The sequence below is a fragment of the Sander vitreus genome, chromosome 22, assembly GCF_031162955.1.
Source record: "Sander vitreus isolate 19-12246 chromosome 22, sanVit1, whole genome shotgun sequence".
Taxonomy (NCBI): Eukaryota; Metazoa; Chordata; class Actinopteri; order Perciformes; family Percidae; genus Sander; species Sander vitreus.
This window is the reverse complement of record NC_135876.1, coordinates 8,838,264-8,860,112: the sequence shown is the minus strand read 5'-3', so window position 1 is coordinate 8,860,112 and position 21,849 is coordinate 8,838,264. Positions and strand designations below refer to the sequence as shown.

The 21,849-nt window shown below is 38.9% G+C and overlaps 2 protein-coding genes across 4 annotated transcripts in view; one reads left to right on the top strand and one right to left on the bottom strand.

Moving 5' to 3' along the window:
* The first annotated feature begins 393 nt into the window (after positions 1–393).
* On the top strand, positions 394–11,441 carry garem (GRB2 associated, regulator of MAPK1). 2 transcript variants are annotated; one of them, XM_078280368.1, is made up of 6 exons: positions 394–787; positions 2,333–2,473; positions 2,787–2,917; positions 4,119–5,318; positions 6,531–6,685; positions 7,060–11,441. In XM_078280368.1, the coding sequence occupies exons 1-6, from the start codon at positions 667–669 to the stop codon at positions 7,907–7,909; spliced, it is 2,598 nt and encodes an 865-aa protein (XP_078136494.1). In that variant the 5' UTR covers positions 394–666; the 3' UTR covers positions 7,910–11,441. The 2 variants fall into 2 exon arrangements, with proteins under 2 accessions (XP_078136494.1, XP_078136493.1); XM_078280367.1 differs by having other exon boundaries at positions 7,057–11,441.
* A 6,637-nt stretch (positions 11,442–18,078) lies between these two features.
* Positions 18,079–21,849, bottom strand: part of prkdc (protein kinase, DNA-activated, catalytic subunit) — a 52,512-nt gene continuing 48,741 nt past the window's right edge. Inside the window, exons 85-86 of one of the 2 annotated variants that reach the window (XM_078280279.1) lie at positions 21,085–21,224; positions 18,079–19,676 (exon numbers count right to left, since the gene is read on the bottom strand). In XM_078280279.1, the coding sequence (XP_078136405.1) occupies positions 19,472–19,676; positions 21,085–21,224 (345 nt within the window). In that variant the 3' untranslated portion in view covers positions 18,079–19,471. The remainder of the gene's footprint in view (positions 19,677–21,084; positions 21,225–21,849) is intronic. The other variant, XM_078280280.1, reaches the window with a different exon arrangement.

The window sequence follows — 21,849 nt, the reverse complement described above, 5'->3', positions numbered from 1 at the left end:
GGAAATAACAGTCATTATTTCGGTCTCTGTTTTTAAGAGGGATGATGGAGTGCTGACATATATTTTAGGAGTGGCATTAGAATTATGATTTACTATCCTTACATCTGGAGCACCAGGTGGAGTTTTATTATGGATTAGGTCTTCTTTTATGTGCCTTCTTGTCTTTTAGTTGTCAGCATCAGTGACAAAACTACAACGTTAGGTAAATACTTTTACATACTACATCGCTCGTAAACAGCCAATGATCTTACATTTTATATTCAAAAGCAATAGAACGATTTCACTAAGGAAGTATGAAACGTGTTTTGTGTTCACTCTTGTTCACGCTCGTGTCTTCTATAATGCTCTTATTTTAAAAGGAAAAAAAACAAAAAAAAAACGTATTTCCGTTATTCAGCTAGACCACAGACAGTTGCCCTGATGCTCCCGTCGCGAGCTAAACAAACATGTCTCTGCTACATTATGAGACAACGGATCTTAATGATACGTAGGCAAATGAAAAGGGAAATGTGCCACGATTAATAAGAAACGTGGCGAACGTAAAGCTGTTAGGTTAGCTGATGGATAGTTGATTTAGCATTCAGCTGGTTAGCTTAGTGTAGCCTTTTGTGACCGTGTTTACACATTGCTAGCTAGCTCTCCAGTTGGCTACTGTAAGCTAGCAAAATGGACCTTGGAACAATGTTGTACAACAATTTAAAAGAGGTTACATGGAGCACGACGTCCTTACCATTAGATCAACTTGTCAGTGCTTATAGGTTGCCTCAAATTGCCAAGCTGGATAACGGTTAGTAACTTGCTGTCAAAGTTTTCTTTTGCTAACGTTAGCTGCCAAAGTGCTAGTAGCAGCTAAGGCAAACTACAATTAGTTAAACTGTAAGACAATTTTTTTGCGGTTGATTTTGTAACTTTGAACAAAAGTGTCTAGTTGACGTAAAATTTAGCAGTTTCTAATGATGGAAGTTGCGTCACTATGTTTAAGCCCTTGTATCCAGATCTCACCAAATAATTACGTTTGCTAAGTCAGTGTTATTTTACATGTTATTTAACCTCTCTGCTGTCACTGTGTAGCCATGGAAATAAAGGCAGTAAGTTAAAATAAAAACAGCTAGCTACTGTTATACCAGCAATAGTATTTCATGTCAGGGACAATATATCAAGGCACCAGAAGACCGTTAATTGTGCAACAGGGACTACTTGAAAATGTCATTATACTGTAAAGGAACATGTACAGCGTGATGCCATTTTCAGAAAGAAAATAAGGTCAGAGCTACAGTAAGAAATTTTAGCAGGTTGAGTCAACTTAATTGTTCAATTAAGCCTGAACTGTTATATTTGGCCTTATTGTGGGAACAATGAAAGACAATTTTTAAGGAAAACATTACGACATGATACTGTAAAGTTACATGAAGGTAAATGTAGAACAAAATTACAGAAGACTATTTATTATGGGATCAGGGAATTTACCTCCACAACAGCTGTTTTGCCCATAGACTGTAAATAAAGAGGTTTTGCCTGACAGTTGTGTAATAACATATACATGTCTATTATGGTATGTACTTTGAAATATTGCCGTTATGAAACCAACAACAATTATTATTTGTTCTCTATCTTCTCATTTCGGTCACATTCCTTTAGGCCTCCCATGCAAAATTGTCTTGGTGTATTGGGCTTTTAAATGGTAGTGCTTGTTTTTTAGAGAGGTATGGATTAAGGCATTTGTCATTGTCCATGGAGGATAGGGATTTGAGTGTGCCGAGTAATCCAAGGCCTTGGCTTGAGTGGAGCAGCCTGTGAGGCTCATAAGTGGTTTAAAAAAAAAAAGGTAACAGTAATCATGGTATTTCTCAGGGTACTGACTGTATTGTTTGGGATAATCATTCCAAATTTGTCCCAACCATGGACGATACGAATTCCTTTTGCTGCCCTGACCCACATTCTAGACACCAGTATGTCTTATTAAGCTAATTAATACAATAAACGCTGAAACACAGTGACTGGATGTAGCACAACTCCGATAAAACTTAAGGTCATCTGTGTCTTAGATATCATTTTTTATATTTCAACGACAACCTTTAACTATTCATTTTATGTGGATTTGCAAGTGTCACGATGCTACATTTTACATGACAGCTGATGTTTTATAAGAGTTAAGATTTTGATTGTGCAAAAGGGGCAGAGAGTACATCAGACGTTATTCTGAAAGTTTGTTAAATTTAGTGACGTACAACTGATATTTTTTGTTTTTCTTCTACTGTACCTTGCAGTATTACAATATTCCCTGGATTGTAAGGTACAATCTGTGTTCTCCTTGTTGTTTTCATTCCTGCAGGTCAGTTGGTTGAAGGGCTCAGAGACAATGACTACCTCTTGATTCATTCCTGCCGTCAGTGGACGACTATTACTGCACACAGTCTGGAGGAGGGACACTATGTCATCGGGCCCAAGATAGAGATCCCAGTGCATTATGAAGGTGAGCTACATCATGGGTGCTCGATGCTCTTGAATTTGCTTGACATAGTCTTTTGATGATGTATCTTTTTATATATCAAAACCAAATAAAAGTCAGGTGCTTCAACTGACAACAGGGGGTTCAAATTGGCGTCGGTGCCCTAATAAATACAAAATATATTTTAAGAGGGGTTTTGGTGCATCAGTGTTGAGAGGTTGTAAGAACAATGTGAAGCTGTATCCCAAACCTTTCTTTTTTTATTGATATTTGCACAGAAAATTACAATCCATGCATGACTCCAACAGTTGCAATGATATGTCTTTTCCTACCTTAGGTCAGTTTAAGCTACTGGAGCAGGACAGAGATGTCAAGGAGCCTGTGCAGTACTTCAACAGCGTGGAGGAGGTGGCTAAAGCATTCCCTGAAAGGGTATATGTCATGGAAGAAATCACTTTCAATGTTAAGGTACGTACCATTTCACTGAAATTGCATTTTATATGATTTCACGTGACAAAGAAATTGATTGATTGATCTAATTTGTTTGTTGAAGGGGCAAACATAATTATTATGATTGGTTCTGGATTCTAGGACCTCTTTCACACCAACGACCGGGGATGGACCGGGGTTATCTGACCCGTGTTCACCCGTGTTTTGTGGAGACAGATGTTCTTAGTTTACTTCTCCTCTTCTGCATTTCATACATTGCAGGTGCAGCAGTAAACAAGGAAGTACGATTCATGACCATTTTAGGACGAGGGGAGAACATGTTTCATAAAAAATAAAGTTAGGCTTTGCTAACTCACACGTCTGCCAGCTGCAGACATGTGTCACGGGGGGGGGGTCAGCGAGAGAGAGAGGAAGAGCAGCGGTGCTGTGAATGAGAGATATTTTCACGCGTGTACGTTCTCAAGCACAGTGAGACAAAGTCTATGTTGTTTTTTATTATTATTATTATTATTATTATTATTATTATCATGCGCCTACATTTCCAACCAATTACATAGTTTGTCCCACCCCGGGTGTTAGCGACCCTGGTCGAGTCTGACCCGCCTCTCGACCTGGGTCGTGACGCCAAGTCGGTCGACATGGGTTAAGTCTTTCAAACACAAAGTCGATCCTGGTTGAGCCATCAGCGTGAAAGGGGTATGGAACTCTGACTTCCAACTCTGACATCAGGGGTATTCAATAAATTAAGATTGCCAGTTCCTGTTAAGACTCCCAAAACCGGCATGTTTAAGTACATTTGGTTTGTTTTCAGAAAATTCAGCTCCACAAAGTAGGTTTAAAAATGATTTAAGCTGGCACTCCATTCAAATGTATCCTTTTACATAATCTTTGTTGGGGTCAATTTTTACTTTGAGATTCCTCTCAGATGTCTCAGATGTTAACCGATGTGACAGTCTTCCAACCGCGCTGCTATATTGAATATTTAGGGATACAAAACCTTCTTTTGCTCTCTTTTTGTTTTTTACATTTACTGACACACAAAGGACGTGATGTAACAGTTAAATCAATGACAGCCTCTCTACAGAAAGCAATTGTTAATGCACCAACCTAATGTTTACTGACAGAGATTTTTCTTAAAAATATATATAAAAAAAAAAAAAAAACAAGGTGGAAAAGCTCTTCTTCAGTACTTAGGCTACATGTCATCTTTTTTTTACAGATGGCTTCAGGGGAATGCAATGAAGATACTGAAGTTTACAACATTACCCTAAGCACCGGTGATGAGCTGACATTAATGGGCCAGGCTGAGATCCTGTATGCCAAGACCTCCAAGGAAAAATCCAGATTGAACACCATTTTTAAGAAGATTGGGAAGCTGAACTCCATCAGTAGGATCGGTCGAGGCAAGATGCCCTGCTTGATCTGCATGAACCATCGCACCAATGAGAGCATCAGCCTGCCTTTCCAGTGCAAAGGCAGGTTCAGCACCTGCAGTCCACTGGAGCTGCAGATGCAGGACGGTGAGCACGTCATCAGGAACATTGTGGAGAAAACCCGTCTCCCGGTCAATGTCACAGTGCCCAGCAGTCCGCCCCGCAACCAGCACGACCTGCACCTCATCCGCGAGGGTCATCGCTACAAATTGGTCAACATTCAGACGAAGACGGTGGTCGTGTGCTGCGTTCTGCGAAGCAACAAAATTATCCCCATCCATTTCCCCTTCCACATGGCCATGCCTAGATGTATTATTCCAGAAGAACTGCTGCAAGGAGAGTTGTGGCTAGACACTATGGTACATCGCTGGTTCTCTTTCTGCCAGGAGCAGTTTGACATAGATGACTATTCGCGAGCCGTCCGCGACGTTCGGACAGACTGGAACGACGATGGCAAGAGTCCTAAGAAAAGCAGCGGGAATGGCAGTTGCAGTGGAAGCGGAAGCAGCAGCAGCTCCAACGGTTGTCCCAGCCACATGCAGATTCCCAGCTCTTTAATTTACGCCCGGGATGAACTCACCCAGTCCTTCCACCGACTGTCTGTGTGCGTGTACGGCAGCAACCTGCACGGCAACAGCGAGGTCAACTTGCAGGGCTGCATGACACTGTGTGGAGACTGGGCTCTTCTGCCTTCTGACAGCATCCCTACAGACCCGGGAGAAAATGAACACTTCTCCCCCGAACCGATGGATAGCACAAACCAACAATCGTCCCTCAACAAGTTGGACATTCCCTATGAGGAGCTGTGGTTGGATCACTTGAGAGGTCAGATCCCAAAACCTTCTTTAAGCGAGGGGATTCGCGGCATCAACAATGGCTGTGGTACGACAGCAGCCCTGTCATACCCAGTCACTTGTCCCCTTGGCGCAACACCCAGTCCAGACGCGTCTCTTACTCCACCACCGGTTCCACCCAAGTCTGAAGCTGTGAGTATAATCTGTGATGCTTTCAATTGAAATCCTTTAAAGATTTCAGTCCTCGTTGATTTGGTGACCCCCGCGGGTTACTGTAGTAACGGCAAGTGCAGTTTAAAACCACAGCAAACAGCAACTTCTTTGTCCGAAAGATCACACAGACAACTGGGGCATAAGATTACAGTGCAACCACACAAACTTGCATTGTTTTAATCAAGAGTCATTAAATAATAATTGTAGCCGTGATTTTAGTTAGGTTTTCCACACAGACAGGCACATTTGGTGAACTTGCTGCGTTGGAGGTGTGCAGCCTGTCGCCTGCTTCTCTTCATCTAACAGTTCGCTGTTCCAAAATGAAAATGATCCTCTGACAAAAACAATGCTGGAAATGACCGTTGCCTTGTTTTGTAGAGACATTTTTGACGAAAGGATGAAAGTTGAATGACACACTTCTAGAGACAATATATCATGAGACTTTTCTTAAAAAAAAACAACTAATTGTTTTCTAAGAAGAATGCACATCACATGTCAGTCAGTCAGTCTGACATTTATTTCACTTGTAAAGAAGTACATAACAAGGATGTTCTGCTTTTGCTCTGTTTTGCTGGAAACGGATATGACGTAGTAGGTGAATCTTTGGTAAAATTCTGGGGAAAACAATCGATTAAAAAAAAAAAAACCACGATACATATGATGACTCCTAATAAATACATTGCGTTTCCTGTGGCTGCTTCACAATAAATGTCAGCCCGTGTATTTTGCCAGCTGAACGTTTTTAACGTCAAACAGCAGCAGCAGGATGTTCCGTTTGTAACGTAATACCGCTCTGACACGGTTTAAAGAGCGTGAACGGTAAACTGTGAGACTGTTATATATTAGTATATTTATACTGTTATAAACGAGATAAGACTGCACTAGATTTCATGCATACATCGTTCTTAACATGCCTCGTGCTTAGGTAGGCAATCTGAATCCAGCGTGGGAATGGTGGACTCTGCCACTACCCATGAAAACTACTAAACAGAGACAATTACTGAATGTAAATACTTGAATGGCTATTGCAGATCAAATGAAGATCCTAAATGGTAAAAAACTGGGGTTTGATTTCATGAAAATCTTGAGGATTATAACTTTAGCAGTGTCTAACACCTTCAGTTTTACAGGGAAAAAAATGAATATGTTGATTTTGCCGTCAGTTTCAAAGTCGGATCGTTACCTTTCTAGGTGAAGGAAGAATGCCGTCTTTTGAACGCCCCGCCGATTCCTCCACGAAGTTTGAAACAGATGCCATCGGTGCCCATCCTGGCTAAGCCACGGCAGCAAGACACTCGGTCTCCAAGTCCAACCCTCTCCTATTATTCCTCTGGTCTCCACAACATGTAAGACCCCAATTAACATAAGAAGACTACATGTGAGGTGTTATACATTCAGACAGTGGTCTTTTAAATGTAGAGTTTTAAATGCTGATTTATGCTGGCCTTTTATATTTCTAGAGAACCATGTTGTCATTGTATTTTTTCCTCTTTTGTTCAACCTACCCGTGAAGTCCACCTAGATCTTTTAAATTAGTTTTCCTTATATTAAGCTGTGTCCATTGCAGTTTCTCCTTAACCCATATTCTTTTATTGACCCCATTCGGTAACAGCTATAAAATGCCAAGTTTTTGTTTTAAATGTTAACTATTTAAATCATATGATGAGGTCTAGTGAGGTTTCCTCTACCGCAACTAAATTTCATATTGTTCCATCAGTAGTGGAGCGTCTGAGCAAGAGGCGGCCGACCCACAGGAGCAAAGCCCCGTGTGCTACCCCTGTAACTGGGGTCGCTCCACCAGCACTGAGCCAAATGCTGCGTTGCCCAGTGGTAGCCTGCCGTCGGATGGGATGTCCTCCAGGCTGTCTTGGCCAAACAACTTCAGTGGAGGAGAATCGCACAGCATGGAGGAATTTCTACCAGCCGGCTGTCGAAGTTACTTTAGTTACCCCAGAAAAAGATCCCCGAGCACCCCAAAGACCTGTACATCCAGCCGCGTTGACTTTGACGGCCGAGAGCACGGGCACAGCAGTCAGGACCTCTGGTCGCAGAATGCTTCTCTGAATCAGTTCTACACCAAATCTTCAAGCTACAATTCAGAAATGTACAGAGACAAGCCCCTCGAAGAATCTAACACTAAGCAGAGTCTCTCTTGCCCCATCTTACCACCGAGAACACCCAAATCCAATGCCATAAAGAAGGGCACCGATTCACTGTCGGGACCAGCCTGTGACAGTGAGCAGGAAACTTCAAATTGCTCGCGTCTTCGGCACGAGCAGGGCACAAAAGAGATAACTAACTCATTAACTCCTAACTGTCCATCCCTATGTCCCACTGCACAGTGGCAGCCCCCGTCCAGTCTGGCTGGTCTTTCTATTGAAGAGGTGTCCAAATCTCTAAGGTTCATTGGCCTGCCAGATGACATCGTGTCTCTTTTTGTGTCGGAGAAGATCGACGGGAATTTACTGCTGCAGCTCACTGAGGAGATTTTGTCAGAGGACTTCAAGCTAAGCAAACTGCAGGTAAAGAAACTCATGCAGTTCATAAATGGGTGGAGACCCAAGGTCTAACTGACAGTATGTGACACTAAATTCTGTGATAAAGCAGAGAGTCATGCCTTCAGTCTATATGCAATGCACACCCAAGCCAAGAAAGCCCAAGAGTTTCTTTTTGTATAATATGAATTTATTTCCTTGTTACTTTATATATAGTTGGGTTAATTGGTCATTTCCCAGCCAACCTAAAGTCTGTGACAGCTATTTACTAACTGCATGGAATCATTTGGCACTTTCATGAAGACATGTTCATGTCGGCTACTTAGTACTCTTTCTCCCGCAGCCTAGCTAGCTAAACTAAGCTAACTAGTGTTCATGTTATCACACAAATCCTAATTTAAGCCAACAAATGTAAATGAAAACACTGATGTGACAAAACATAATTAAGGTTAGCTCATTCTGTCCTCAAAAGGGGAATGTAACTAGTTTCTGCTCTTTCTGGGATTTTTCAAAGACCACAGTAAGGATGTACTATGGTATGTGTTGCTTATTTACCATTTAAAAAACAAACAATGTAAATGTTTTTGCAGTGAATACACAATTGGACATTAGGCCAAAAATAAAGCTTGGATCCCAAGCTTGCAATTACCTGCAGTCAGTGACATAATGATGCAATCACCGTTTTCACAAGGTCAGGGATGTGATAAAGAACGTTGCTGCAAGTGCATTTCTAAACATGGATTAAAACAGTCAGTTTCATTTAAGTCAAGACCTGCCTACTGCTGACAAGTGCTAAGGTATACTCTATCCCTTTTAGAGCTCTTCTTAAAGGTGCTCTAAGCGATGTTGGGTGATGTCACTTCTTGTTGACGTTCGAAGTATTGTCAAACAAAACGGAGGCTAGCTCTCTCTCCTCCTCATCCCGTCCCCTCCCCCTCCCGTCCGCGCACTAACTTGTCAGTTATTGGCTGGAACACTGTTTTGTTATGTTTGGTGGTGCAGGTTGGCGCAGTTTGTTTTTGTTGCCGTTTGTGGAGGCTGGGCTGTCTACAGAGAACGCGTTTCTTTTTTTTTATACAGTGTGTTCAGGGGACAGGCAGCTAGCGGATAGTGAGGAGACGTTTGCTGTATGTGACAAAAAAATGTTGTAGGCTAAAAAATGCGTGACATCGCTTAGAGCACATCGCTTTTAAGCTGCAAGCTTGGTCTGCGTTAGTGAACATTCAATACTTTTTCAAATGGCAAGAAATAATGATGTAAACCTGACCTTTGAGCCTGTGGTATCATACTGATGTACAGTACAGAAATTAGAAAATTAATTGGATAATTAATAGGGGCGTGGTGATGGCGCAGTGGATATGACACATGCCTTTGGTGCGGAAAATCCAGGTTTGATTCCCACTGATACATCAACCAATGTGTCCCTGAGCAAGACACTTAACCCCTAGTTGCTCCGGAGGCGTGCAGCCTCTGATATATAGCAATTGTAAGTCGCTTTGGATAAAAAGCGTCAGCTAAATGACATGTAATGTAATGATAAAACCAAAAACATCAGCTTTTATTTGTAAATGGAGAAGTAGCTGTCGGTACATCAGTCTGATATCAGGGAAGAGTGTTGGTTTACTAGTCTAGTTTTAGAAGATAAAGTGTTGCATGTAATCAACCAACTGGGCTTTGTTGGCCATCAGAAATCACATCTGCGTTCTTGGTGTGATATTCTACTTGTGAGAGTGAGCCAAATCCAGTGATTATGACGGTCTTTCGTGCAACAAGATGTCAGATTTGTCAACTCCTTTTCTATTCTTTCTTTAAGATTATTTTTTTGGGCTTTTCCGCCTTTTATTTGACAAGACAGCTAGGTGAGAGAGGGGGAAGACATGCAGGAAATCGTCACAGGTTGGATTCGAATCCTGGACCTCTTCGTCGAGGCATAAACCTCTCAGTATATGTGCGCCTGCTCTACCAACTGAGCCAACCCGGCCACTATGCAATTTCTATTTGATGCCTTTTTAATCTAAAGTTGAATTAAACTACGTTGCTATTTGCTTTAACCTTAACCATCTACCCTAAAAATAAGCAAGAAAAGACTAACTGACGCCTAACATAATGGCGTCCTTAGTCTAAAACTAACATGGAAATAACCAACAGAGGTAACGGACCATGACGTTGGCATCATGCACTTTGGTAGATTTCAGCCTTTTAATGAATTGCAGTTAAAGTCATTAAATATAAACCTATAACATAAGAGTGTCTATGTAGAGAGTGGATGCACTACACACTTTTTCCAAACTAAAATGGTACTTCTCGTTTGTTCTCGTATGTATTGTAAGTGTCTTCTAATGCTAGAAACAAGTAAAAGATAGCTTTTCTGCGCCTTAACCCAGAGACCTTAAAATGTATAATATACACTTTGGCTTAACATTTTTAGTTGGTCACAAGAGACTGACTGGAGAATATACTCTTAACACAAACATGAACATCAGAGAATGATGTCAGGTATGTGTTTCCTTAGGACCTGAGAGGCATGTGAGGTCAAATTGAAATTGATCTGCTAAAATGAAATATTGGTTTCTATTGGTACCAAACTTATTTTTTTTTCTATAGCCTTGATTCAGAGTTTTATTTATGCAGCATTTAAACATAATGCTTAATATGCAGATGAGTGATTGTCAGACTGTCGGTATGGCTGATGCATGAAGGTGCCTCAGCAACAACAGCCTTTCTTAAACCCAGGTCTCATCTGTTGGCCAGCTGTTCTTCCCCCCCCCCCCCTGACACTTCTTGCAGTGGGGTTGTTACATATTTTACTTGATTTCTTTTTCTTTATTTTTCATGTAAGTACAAATGTAATGTGATTTCTTTTTTTTTTAAAGAAAGTGATTACTATGTTGGAATTATTTTTATTGAAAAAAGGCTTATGTTCAAATTTATGTTTTTTTTTTTTTTTTTTTATTCTGTACAACCTGGGTTTATAAATCCATGATCTAAAATAACACTTGGTCACAAAAAAAAACAACCCTCCATCCTCAGTCACACAACATGGACAGTGACCAAAAATAATGTTAATAAGCCATGTGTTTGGGTCATTTTCCAGATTTCCTTGTAACTCTGTCACATTGTCCACATTCTTTGTGGAGAATGGCATGTGTCCCTTGACACTATTATTATATGGTGATCAATGTCTGTTGCAACATCCACGGGGCTCCAAAGACACCATTGGAAGGAACTTCTATTACTTACAACTAAACAAGTGAGTGACAATAATAGACATTAGAGTATTATGCATATTGAAATTACCACAGTGTTCATTTCAGGGGAATACAATCATGCATGCCAAAGGAAGTCTTCATTTTACTTGAATAATTCTGAGCTATAAACTGTGAACACACTACAATCAGGCAGTAAACCCTAAAGGGTATTCCATTTTGATAATGCCTGGACCATCTTGGTGCAAAAAGGGAGGGAAATAACTGACACTGGGTTTGATAGCATTTGGAATAGTGTTGGTCAGCATTACTTAAATCTTGAGCTCTGGACCGTTATCCTTTAATTCAACTCTTGTTTCCCTGTTTTTGATTGTATTATCTATTAAAAATGGATTAACTGATGTTTGTCATCTTTTTTGTTGTCAAGTAGCAGTTTATTACTGTTCATGTGAAATCAGGAATTAGTTCAAGATTGCACATTTGATCAGTTGCACAACCATGTCATACAAAACCTGAATGTTGAAAGAGGTGTGTACTTTAGCAACATACAATAGGTGATGAAAATGATAATGGTAATTCATTCCACGTAATACTACTTGTATAATCTGTTAATATAAACCACACAAACCAAGCTAATAAATGCCATTTCATTGTAGGACTAAGTACAAGTACATAGAAGTAAAAATCAAATAGAATCAAACACAGGATTAGTATTGTCTTGGCAGTTTTAACTTGTTTGCTTGTTTTAATAATTGATTAAATGTTTAAGACATTTTGAAGCAAAAATGTCAAACATTTGATGGGTCCAGCTTCTAAAACATGACAATGTGCTGCTTGGTTCTCTTAATGTTTTAGTAAATTAAATATCTTTAAGTTTTGGGCTCTTGGTTGGACAAACCAATACTGACATCTCCTTTAGATAATTGATTCACTGATTATGAAAATAACGGGTAGTTTTTTTTCAGCCCTACTACTAGGTTTAGTTGTAAGGTGTAATTTATTTGTAATCTATTTGTAGATTAGTTGATTTAATACAGTTGTATTACAACTGGCCCTAAAGACAATATATAAAGGTACTTTGGACAGCACTCTGATTATTGCCACGCAGACGTTCCAGCCCTTCATCTGCATGTTTCACAGGCAGTTGAAAAGATATTACAAACTGTCAACAAATTGCAGAAACTCCTCAGCTCCTCACTCCTTTGCTGGGTTTTAGTAACAAATTGCAGATGCATTTCGGGAACCCGTAAGTGCTTCATCAGTTCTGCTTTTGTGAAGCCTTGTAGCCGCTGTTTCCTGCCTTACATCAACCAGGTTAACATCTCACAGTTCAAAGGAAACACAGTTCTGCTGTTTATGGCTCAACTTTCGCAACTGTTTTATATTTTAAGCCTTAATTATAATAACCCTAAAAGGCCCCAGGATTTAATTCAATTGGCCTACAGGGATTGCCTTCAATACTTTTCTTATTTATAATCCAGGTTTTATTAAAAAATGTGGAAAAAAAAATGCTCAAAAAACCACAACGGGCCAATCTGTGATCCAGATGCAGGGCTGTCCCATTAGAAAATTAAAAACACAGCATTTGTATCAGATTTTATCCCCATTTCTCCCAATTTGGTCGCCAATTACACCCAACCTATTATCCAGTAGCAACGGACTACAGATGGAATGTAACCCTAACATAGGGCCTAATTTTAAGAAAAATCTTAGAAATGTGGGAACATAGGGCTGACCCCCAAACTCCTAGATAGACCTTTCTCACAGCTCTTGTAAAACACAGGTGGACATAATAAAGGGAATACTGGCTGCATTCCATTAGGTGCACCAGTTGCATGGCCTTGTTGGCTCATTGGCAAAGCTTACTGGTACAGCTAAATGGAACATCAATCATGTCATTAAGCTGGGGTTTTTCCTGCTTTGACAAGTCAAAATGGGAGTTGAAATTAAACTGGCTGTACTGTAGTCAAAAAAAGCTTTCAAATGAAAACATTTAATTTTAGCATTACCTTTTCAACTTTTCCACACAGGTAATTTTCCATTTCTTCTTTTATTAGAAGTGTTTCCTTTTTATTTTCATATTGTCATTTCACAAGATCCATTTGTCCTTTAAATATCAAGTTCCCTTTTTGATGTTGTTTTACTTTTACCATTTGCCATTTTGACTTCTAATCTTTCAGGAATGTGTAATGTCACTGACCTCATGCACCACACCAGAAGTAAAAGAAAGCTTCCAATTTCACACGGTCCAAAAAAAAAAAGATGATATTAACATAGATCATCGTACATGGACATATAATTAGCTTGAGAATAATTTTGTACCACTAATTAGAGACATCAATTTAACTACACCGTAAACCCAGATTTAGTTGTAATTAAACTTTTTAGTGCTCACTACTTATTCTTTCATGTTTTGTTAAAAAAACATATTCATTACTGAATCACATTAGTTGTTTGTAATAATCAGCCTAAGTATGCAGTGCACAGATCATATTAAGCAGAGATAACTGAAGGATGTTAAGTTTCTGTATGGGAGGGGCGGGGTCATTTGGACTGTTCTGCTGAAGCGATGCAAAGGCTCATGGGAAAAAACATACGTCCTGAACGGTTTCTGTCCTAGTTAAAGTGTGTTATAATACTTTTCTGTAATTGTTTTGGGTGTGCATTAACGTTATCTGGGTTTTAGTTTTCTATGGTTGATTTAGTGTTCATGTTCATCAACATTTGTTGTTGCACCATGACCCGGGGAGCGGGGGGGACTGATGGGGTCTGGGCCGTGAGGTAGAGCATGATTAACCACAGTCATGCAGAGCACGTTGGAAATTACAGCCTTTGAATTGTCATTCTTTCTGTTTTAATGGAACTAAAGTATAGAATAAAACTATTCTGTAACAAAGATAAAAACATATTTATGAAGATTATGTATTTCTGTAGTTTTGATAAGAAGAGCATGATGTTTCATATTTATTATATTTGAACAAAAGTAAACTAAGTTTACTAATGATTTTTGGTAATGACTACTAATGTAAACTTGATTTGTCTACTTCATCAACTTACCACTCTGTTAATACAGCTTGACCTGTTAAGTTTCACCTCGTGTAAAAACTGTTTAAGGCAACGGTTTCCACGCAAATTTCTAGTAAAGTCAACTAATAAAAACAGTGTAGTTTTAGGACATTTTAATGGATAGTTTCTGTATAAACTGTGGTCCTGTATTAACACATTTTGTATAATTAGAAAATCCAAGTTCCCAGCTGTTCGATTTCATTAATTTGGAAAATGTTCTTCAGATTTTCTTCACTAAAGCATGGACAACATTCAATATTCAATGTTTAAGTAATGAATTGGCTTCAGTTCTGATACCATACCACACAGATTCATCATACACATTTGCACATTATGTACCAGCAGCTCAGGTTCAATTCCCAAATCAAGACATTGTGTTTTCTGCAAGGAGAGACGGTTTCATTTTTTTTTCCCAACAATTTGTCAAAACCTGACTCTACTTTAACTTTAATCAAACCATTTAGCTGCTAAACTGAACTATAACATGTTGACCTGCTGCTGTTATTACATATACCTTTCATAGTTAAAGAATGCTATTTTTCATTAATTCTGTTAGACAATTAGACAACATTTGGTGCCCGGTAGCTAATAAAGAAGGTCTTTTTTTTTTATTTTAATCCAGACACAGTATTTTCCCCCCCATATTGTAACCAACCAACCACGATGCTCAGCTCACCAATTTCCCTTCTTTTGTTCCACCCCTCCAACTCTTGTCAGGCCAAATATGGATGAAAAATTGCCTGACTTTCAGGTAGGTGGGCCTGGTCAGCGTTTTATAAAGCTGGTCAGGTTTCAATGAAGCCTTCAGATCTGAAACCTTCTCCAAGATTTCATTCAGCTCCTGACTTACCAACCAAATTCTACTCACTGAACATTCCCGGGGCTGAGCGCTGCACCGAGCCTTCAGCCTCCTGAGCATACGTTCCTCGGGCAGATCAGCTCTCCAAGCCTCCTCCCAGGTCTGCTGTCTCTGTGGATACATTTCATCTATGTTATTACAATGTTGAGAGTTAGGTCTTGGTGTCTATGGGTTGGTCATAAAATAGGACTTTTTTTGGAATGCATATTGGGTTTATTTGTAAATATGAGTTATGACGACTATGGGCAACTTTTCCTGGTTGGAGAAAGACCATGCGTGAACAAAACTTATCTTACTTACTTAGACATTGGTGCAGAAGTCCCTCCCTCCATTGCTGTACATTCTATGGAAGTTCTATAGGTTAGTTTAGGTTTGATAGATCAGTGCAGGGGTCTTCAATATTTTTTAGGCTAGGGACCCGTAGCTGAAAGCGAGACGGAGCAGGGACCCCCTACCACGTAATGTACACAATTGAGTTGCATATTAAACTGGGCTAATAACATGTATTGCTGCCTAAAGCCTTTACACATACCTTTTTTATAGTGCATACAATACTAAGCTATTCAAATCATAATTATTGACATATTCATACATTTATACCTCATGTTGTAATGTTAAACATACATGTAGCACAGTGTCTATTGATGACTAGGCCAGTAAGCATACTCTTGTTATCATCAATGTTGTAATCCCAAAAAGCCCGACTTAATGTGAAAAAAGTAAAACCAAGAATGCCTGTAAAGAGTTTGGTAGTTGGTGTAAGAAAAATGATGGTGGACTTGGACAATTGCTTGGTAACCTTGTGAAGCTGATACCAGGGGTGGCTGGCGAACGCTTAGGTATAATAATCGAAAGCCTGATGCTGCTATTGCCACAAGCAGACGATATCCAACCTGAATTTAAAGCTCTTAACGTTAAGCTTGACAACTTCCGTGCCGAAATGAAATGGGATGCCTGGGCAGCTGGGGCCTACCAAATTCCAGTGAACAACATAAAGAGAGCCTGGCTTGAATACACTCATCTAAGGAATCGTGACGCAAAAAAAAAAATCTTAACATCTTACAGGCAGCATGCAGACAGCACTTTGGTCTTGCACCAATTCTTGACAGCTGAACCAGGATCTCTAACACCAAACCTTGGAGACTTACTGGCTGACAGATTAGGATGTCATGAAAAAGATATTGAAGCCCAGTTTTCGAACTTGAATGAAATTATGTGTAAAGGCAATACACTTAATACTACCAATTAAATGACATAAACACAAATGCCAGGGCCGATGAGATTGTGTCCCAATCTGCCTCCGCTTTGTTCGCATCGCACCAGAGATGCTTCTCTGACAGTGATGCTTACATAGAAAGGGACATTTTTGAGCACATTGATGCCACCAAAAACCATCAAGAAATAGCAAACACTGTCAGGAATTTTTTGTCCGAAACATATTACAGGTATGACTGGCTAGTTGTTGCATTTACAACCCAAAACGCACAGATTGACATACCACAACTACACAAGCATTATCTGTCAGGGTTTACTGAGGTACAGAAAGGAAGAGTGACCGTGGCTGTAGCCAAACAGGTGAAGGGGGGTTACAGCAAGACTGATGCTGTTAAAAAAGCAATTGACAAGTGCTTAGCTAAGAAGTTTAAATTATGTTCAAATGTAGCAAAGATACTAGAGAACTGTGAGGAAACCATTTTTGAAAAAAGCGTAAGACATATACAGCAGCGCATGCCTTTAAATTTAAAAGTCACGATTCCACCAATGCCGTGGAAGGACCAAATGGTGATGATGATGATAATGATGATGGCAACTTTGCAGACTCCAATAGCGTATCTCTTAACCACCACCTCTATAAAGGCAGCTGTGGGAAATATTTGGGAAAGTATACCATTTTAATTAAAAGTGAAAAAGAGCTGAACAGTGAAAGAGATCTCTGCTCCAATGTAGACTGCGGGAAAAATGGAAAGTGTGTTGTTGTGCCAAAAACCTTCATAGAGATATGCAAGTGCCAGTACCCATACTATGGTGACCGCTGTGACAAGTGCACTGTAACCCTACCGAAATATGTGCGGCCAGTGATTTTGGCCCATATTAGGCATTTTCCAAACTATCAGAATCGGCATTTATAATGGCCGAAAAATGAATATTTAAAAAATGAAATACAAAACGGACGAAACACCCTTCAACCATGTTATGAGTGTTGGCGTTTTGTCCAACGTCCTTGTTGGCAACACTTGTGTTTAACCCTTTAAGTTTCATAACTTAAGTTTGTATTTTTATACATTTCATTTATCAGAACTTTAATATACTTTGATGTTCCTACAATAAAACAAACAAGTTTATTTTTAAACTACATTATCATTATTTTAGTGAGGACTCATAAATAACAACAAATAACTAATGTTAGGGGAATCTGTTTTGTTACACGTTTCTGGATTTAAAAAAAATATATATATATATATATATCGGCTGATATATCGGAATATCGGATTTTTAAATCACCAAATATTTGTACCGATATCGGCCTTAAAAATCCTTTATCGTTCGGCTCTACGGAGCACACCATTGCTTTGAACTAAATGCTAAAATGCTTTAACAATGTTAACATGCTGATGTTTGTCAGATAAAAAGGTTACTGGTTTTTTTCGTCTCAGTAAATGCACATAACATAAAATGCACATGTGAACTATTGACTATTGATTTCATTATCTATTGTGCAGAATAATCTTGTACAGACTTGAAAAATGTTGAGATTCTTTCTACCTTTGAGTCATGACTTGCTAGCTAATATAGTTGAATTTCAAAGTATCTGCTGTTTTTGCTTTTTTTTTGTAATAAATGCTTTTTTCTGCAATGAAAAAATAATGAATTTGAATCACAGGAATTTGATATGTCTCATTGACATACTGTACATGTAAATCCATGTGCACATTTTCTTGAGTGTGGACAGATAACAGAATGTGATACAGAATTGTAATGGAGAATATAAAAATGATGCTTGAGTCATAAATACAATAATAATATTCATAATAAAAAAATATTAGACAGTAATGAGTTTGGGACCAACTATTATTTTAATTCTTTGGACCATAAAGGTACACATTTTTGTGGCAATCCAATCATGAGTTGCTGAGATATTTCAGTGTGGACCAATATGGTGGGTGAAGCTGCTAGCGTGGCTACAAACTGATCAAGTGATGTTTGTGGTTTTTAAGTTAAGCAACAACTCTGCACTGTTCTCTGCACATGAAATTAGGAAATATGTCAAGATTGTGCCATGATAAGTAGCACAACAATTTCAAACAAAACTTGATGCATGAATGTGAACTGTACTTCAGTAAAATGATGATTGATGATGAAGATAACGATTGGTTGATGAGGGTGCTTGTTTTAGTCAACCATGTACACAAAGACGATTCAATATATGCAGCAGGGGGGAGTTTTATACTGAAAGGGACATTTTTGGTGGATGGTCTCTGGATTTAGGCAAGCTTTGTCATTTTTGTGCACAAAGGAGGGATTACACTGGACAAGTGATATATTTTAAAGAGAACTGGCCCACCGTCCTTAATAAAGCAATCTGACATAGTTAAATCTAACCCCCCCCCCTTTTCTTTCCGTTGGCTGTATACTGTAAGTCAAATAGTTTTTCAATTCACATCATGAAACTAGAAGGGTACTCGGAGAGCGCAGACGTATGCCTTATCTCACAGTGTTGACGTTCCCAATTGAGGGGGCGTTTATTTATTTTTTGTTCATTTTTCCCCAGTCAGAAAATCATTCCCCCAATTATTCTGACACCACATGAATGCAGCACAATTGCCCTATCTCGTACTGTTAATGAAAGAGAATAAAAAGTAAAGTAAAAATAATATCCGCCCTGTGTTTTGGATCCTCTCCAAAATTGAATGGGTTTTACTTGGCCCGTGCTACACCCCTCCACCAAGTTCCACGAGAGACCGGGGCCGGTAGTTTTTCCGTAATCCTGCTGACAAGCAGACAAGCTGAGCCAAAAACAACTATATATTAATAATTAATTTGTGCAAGTTCCCAATATTATTCAGTTGCAAATACATGACCAAAGTACATATATTTGTACATCAGCCTCTCAAGCACCATACCATTTTTTTTTTATTTTAAACTGAAGTTACAAGACATTAATAATCAATGGTAATGATTGGTTCTGATCAAATAAGAGTTGAAGTGCTTGGAATGGCCAACATTATGTTATATGGTTACAAGAATCCAACAATTCCAAAATGTCATCCTTTTTATATTATTTATTTTAATATGCCAAACCTGCCATACAAATGACCTTTCAAGGCTACAAAAGAGGATATTTCTGACATTACAGGGATCTTTTTTAGGACCACTACAGTAAACAATACCAACATGTTCTGAAATTTGCTTTTCTACGCATTTCCCCAACATTCTAGACCGTAGATCTGTTACGACCCATGGCTGTTCACCTACGACAACATTATTATATTTCACAACTCAAAAGAATCAAATCCATGGTTCCCAGCCCACCCAAACTCTGCCAAGCACATTTGGGTCCATGGCTTGGTCAAGCAGACAGTCCACCTGCTTCTCCACCGTCAGGCCTGCAGCTGGAAGCCTAGCCCGGATGTTGTGCTCCTTGGACCCCAGCGCCACAGACTGCATCCCCTGGAAGGCTGCGTCCTTCTCAAAGCCCAGCGCCAGCTCCTCACTGACACACATGAAGCAACATCTAATCACACACAAGTCAAATTCATTCACGCCTTTTTGAATTGAAACTAAAAAGTGCTCATATTATGCTTTTTCCCTTTCCTTTATTGTTTTATATATATTTTTTGTGCATGTTATAGGTTTACAAAGTGAAAATGCCCAAAGTCCACCCCAAAGGGACTTACCATCTCCAACAGAAAACACTGTTCACAAACTGCTCCAAACAGCTCTACTGTAGTCCAGCCTTTACTTCAGAGACAAACATGCGTCACTTTGTAACACACATTATAATGCTAGCCTAGCTGCTAGCGTGGCACTCCCTCATACTCTGCTTCTGACTGGCTAGTAGTCCTTACCTAGCTACTGCACATGTGCGACTCCCAACCAAAGATGGAACAGAAGTGAGATGTCTCACTCTGTAGTTAAAACAGAGAGCTCAACACACAGGGTGAAAAGAGGAGCTGCAGCAATGTGCAGTACAACAAAAATATGGTGTTTTTTGAAAATTAAACCAATGTAAACCTATTCTGATATAACCTCTAAATACAATTATGAACCTGAAAATGAGCATAATATGAGCACTTTAAACCAACAGGCCTCTTGAGCAGAATTTAGATAATGGGAAATAGAATGATGACATAATAAAAGGAAAGGAGACGCCGTTATCAGAGAACTATGAAAGAGTTGAAACAAAAAACTGAACATTGTGTCACAAAGGTAGTTTTGATTTTACATTAATGTTGTCATTTTGAATTGCATCATGTAACAAATATTACTTTAACTGTTTCCACCCCGTGTATACATCAACATTTGTGTCCAACTCGATAACTTGACTGTATGGTTCCTGGTCTTATATACTATGTCTGGTTTGGATGGGTTATTATTCGGTTTGATGTAGATAGAAGGAAAAGAAGTAGATAGATGGAAAAGAAAAATGTACAGTATGTATGTATGTATGTGTATATGTGCGTGTAGGTAGTTAGATTTACTGTACATGTATGTGTATACATATAGGAATAAGTGAAGCATCACATTGTTTTGTATTTAACTAAAGTATAAAAATAGAAAAAGGGGGTAGGATTAGAAAAGTTTTTTTTAGTTTTTTTTTTACTTATTCCTACTCCTTTTTGAACATGGGAATTTCTTATTTGAATCATTTACAATCATTTTGGAAGATTGTGCTGAAATGAACATGTTCTTATTCTATCTGTTATTTTATTTTTTTAACATGTTCAAAATAAAATAAAAGTATTATTATTAGCTCAGTATTAGGGCTTTCCCAAGACAGCCACTGAAACACTGTGTAATAGTGTAACAATGTAAATCATACAACTGAAGCAATATTTCCCCCATAATGGATACATCAACAATGCGAGGTCTTCCTGCCATGTTATGATTAGATGGTGTACCTGGTGATAGCAGCTGGATTCGCTCCTTCTAGTTTTCTTCTGGCAAAGTTCACCTTCTGTAGGGGATACCAGTTGATTTCTTTGGTGTTGACGTTGTCCGTCCACGTACCTCCTTTCTTCAGCTGTTTCAGCTCAAAGTTCTGTGTAGCAGCAATGGGGGGGAAAAACATCTGTTTATTTACCGTTTACTGTATGAGGAAAAGGACTAAAGTCTTAACTTAAAGCTACTGTCACATATTACAAAAACTCTGAAGAGAAATCAGATTCACACCACATATTCTGTCTGTGACACATTTTAAATCCCTTTATCTACTGACATCCATCAGAGATTCTGACAAAAGCACTTACCTTCTTTATCTGCGGTTCACTTGTAAAAACACTGACAGTTCCGAAATTCAATGTTCAATTTTTTCAGTGTTTTAGATTCTTTCTATTTTAATTGAATTATGCATTGGAGAGTGCACAGTTTAATCCCCAGAGTTTTTTTTCTTTCTTTCTTCATCACATCTTTTATTGATTGTGTATATTAATCTGTATTATTTGTATATGTGTAAAAAAAAAAAAAAAATAAGATCATCAGGAGTGATTGGTTACAGGGGCGGAGCCAGACGTTGTAAACATGCGGGACTCAGTCCAAACCTAGATGCTCCATTTAGCGACTATATGCACTATTCTTCAAAGCCATTTGATAACAGAATGCCGAAAAATCTGCACATCATCCTGTAGAGCCGACATCTTATTTTGTATCCAATTGTTCAACAGTCT

What these genes read in the sequence shown, in the direction of transcription:
- garem (XM_078280367.1), top strand. Translation starts at nt 667, where the DNA reads ATGGACCTTGGAACAATGTTGTACAACAATTTAAAAGAGGTTACATGG. An exon ending in AATTGCCAAGCTGGATAACG is followed by an intron (nt 788 to 2,332) that starts GTTAGTAACTTG and finishes TCATTCCTGCAG; the next exon opens with GTCAGTTGGTTGAAGGGCTC. An exon ending in GATCCCAGTGCATTATGAAG is followed by an intron (nt 2,474 to 2,786) that starts GTGAGCTACATC and finishes TTCCTACCTTAG; the next exon opens with GTCAGTTTAAGCTACTGGAG.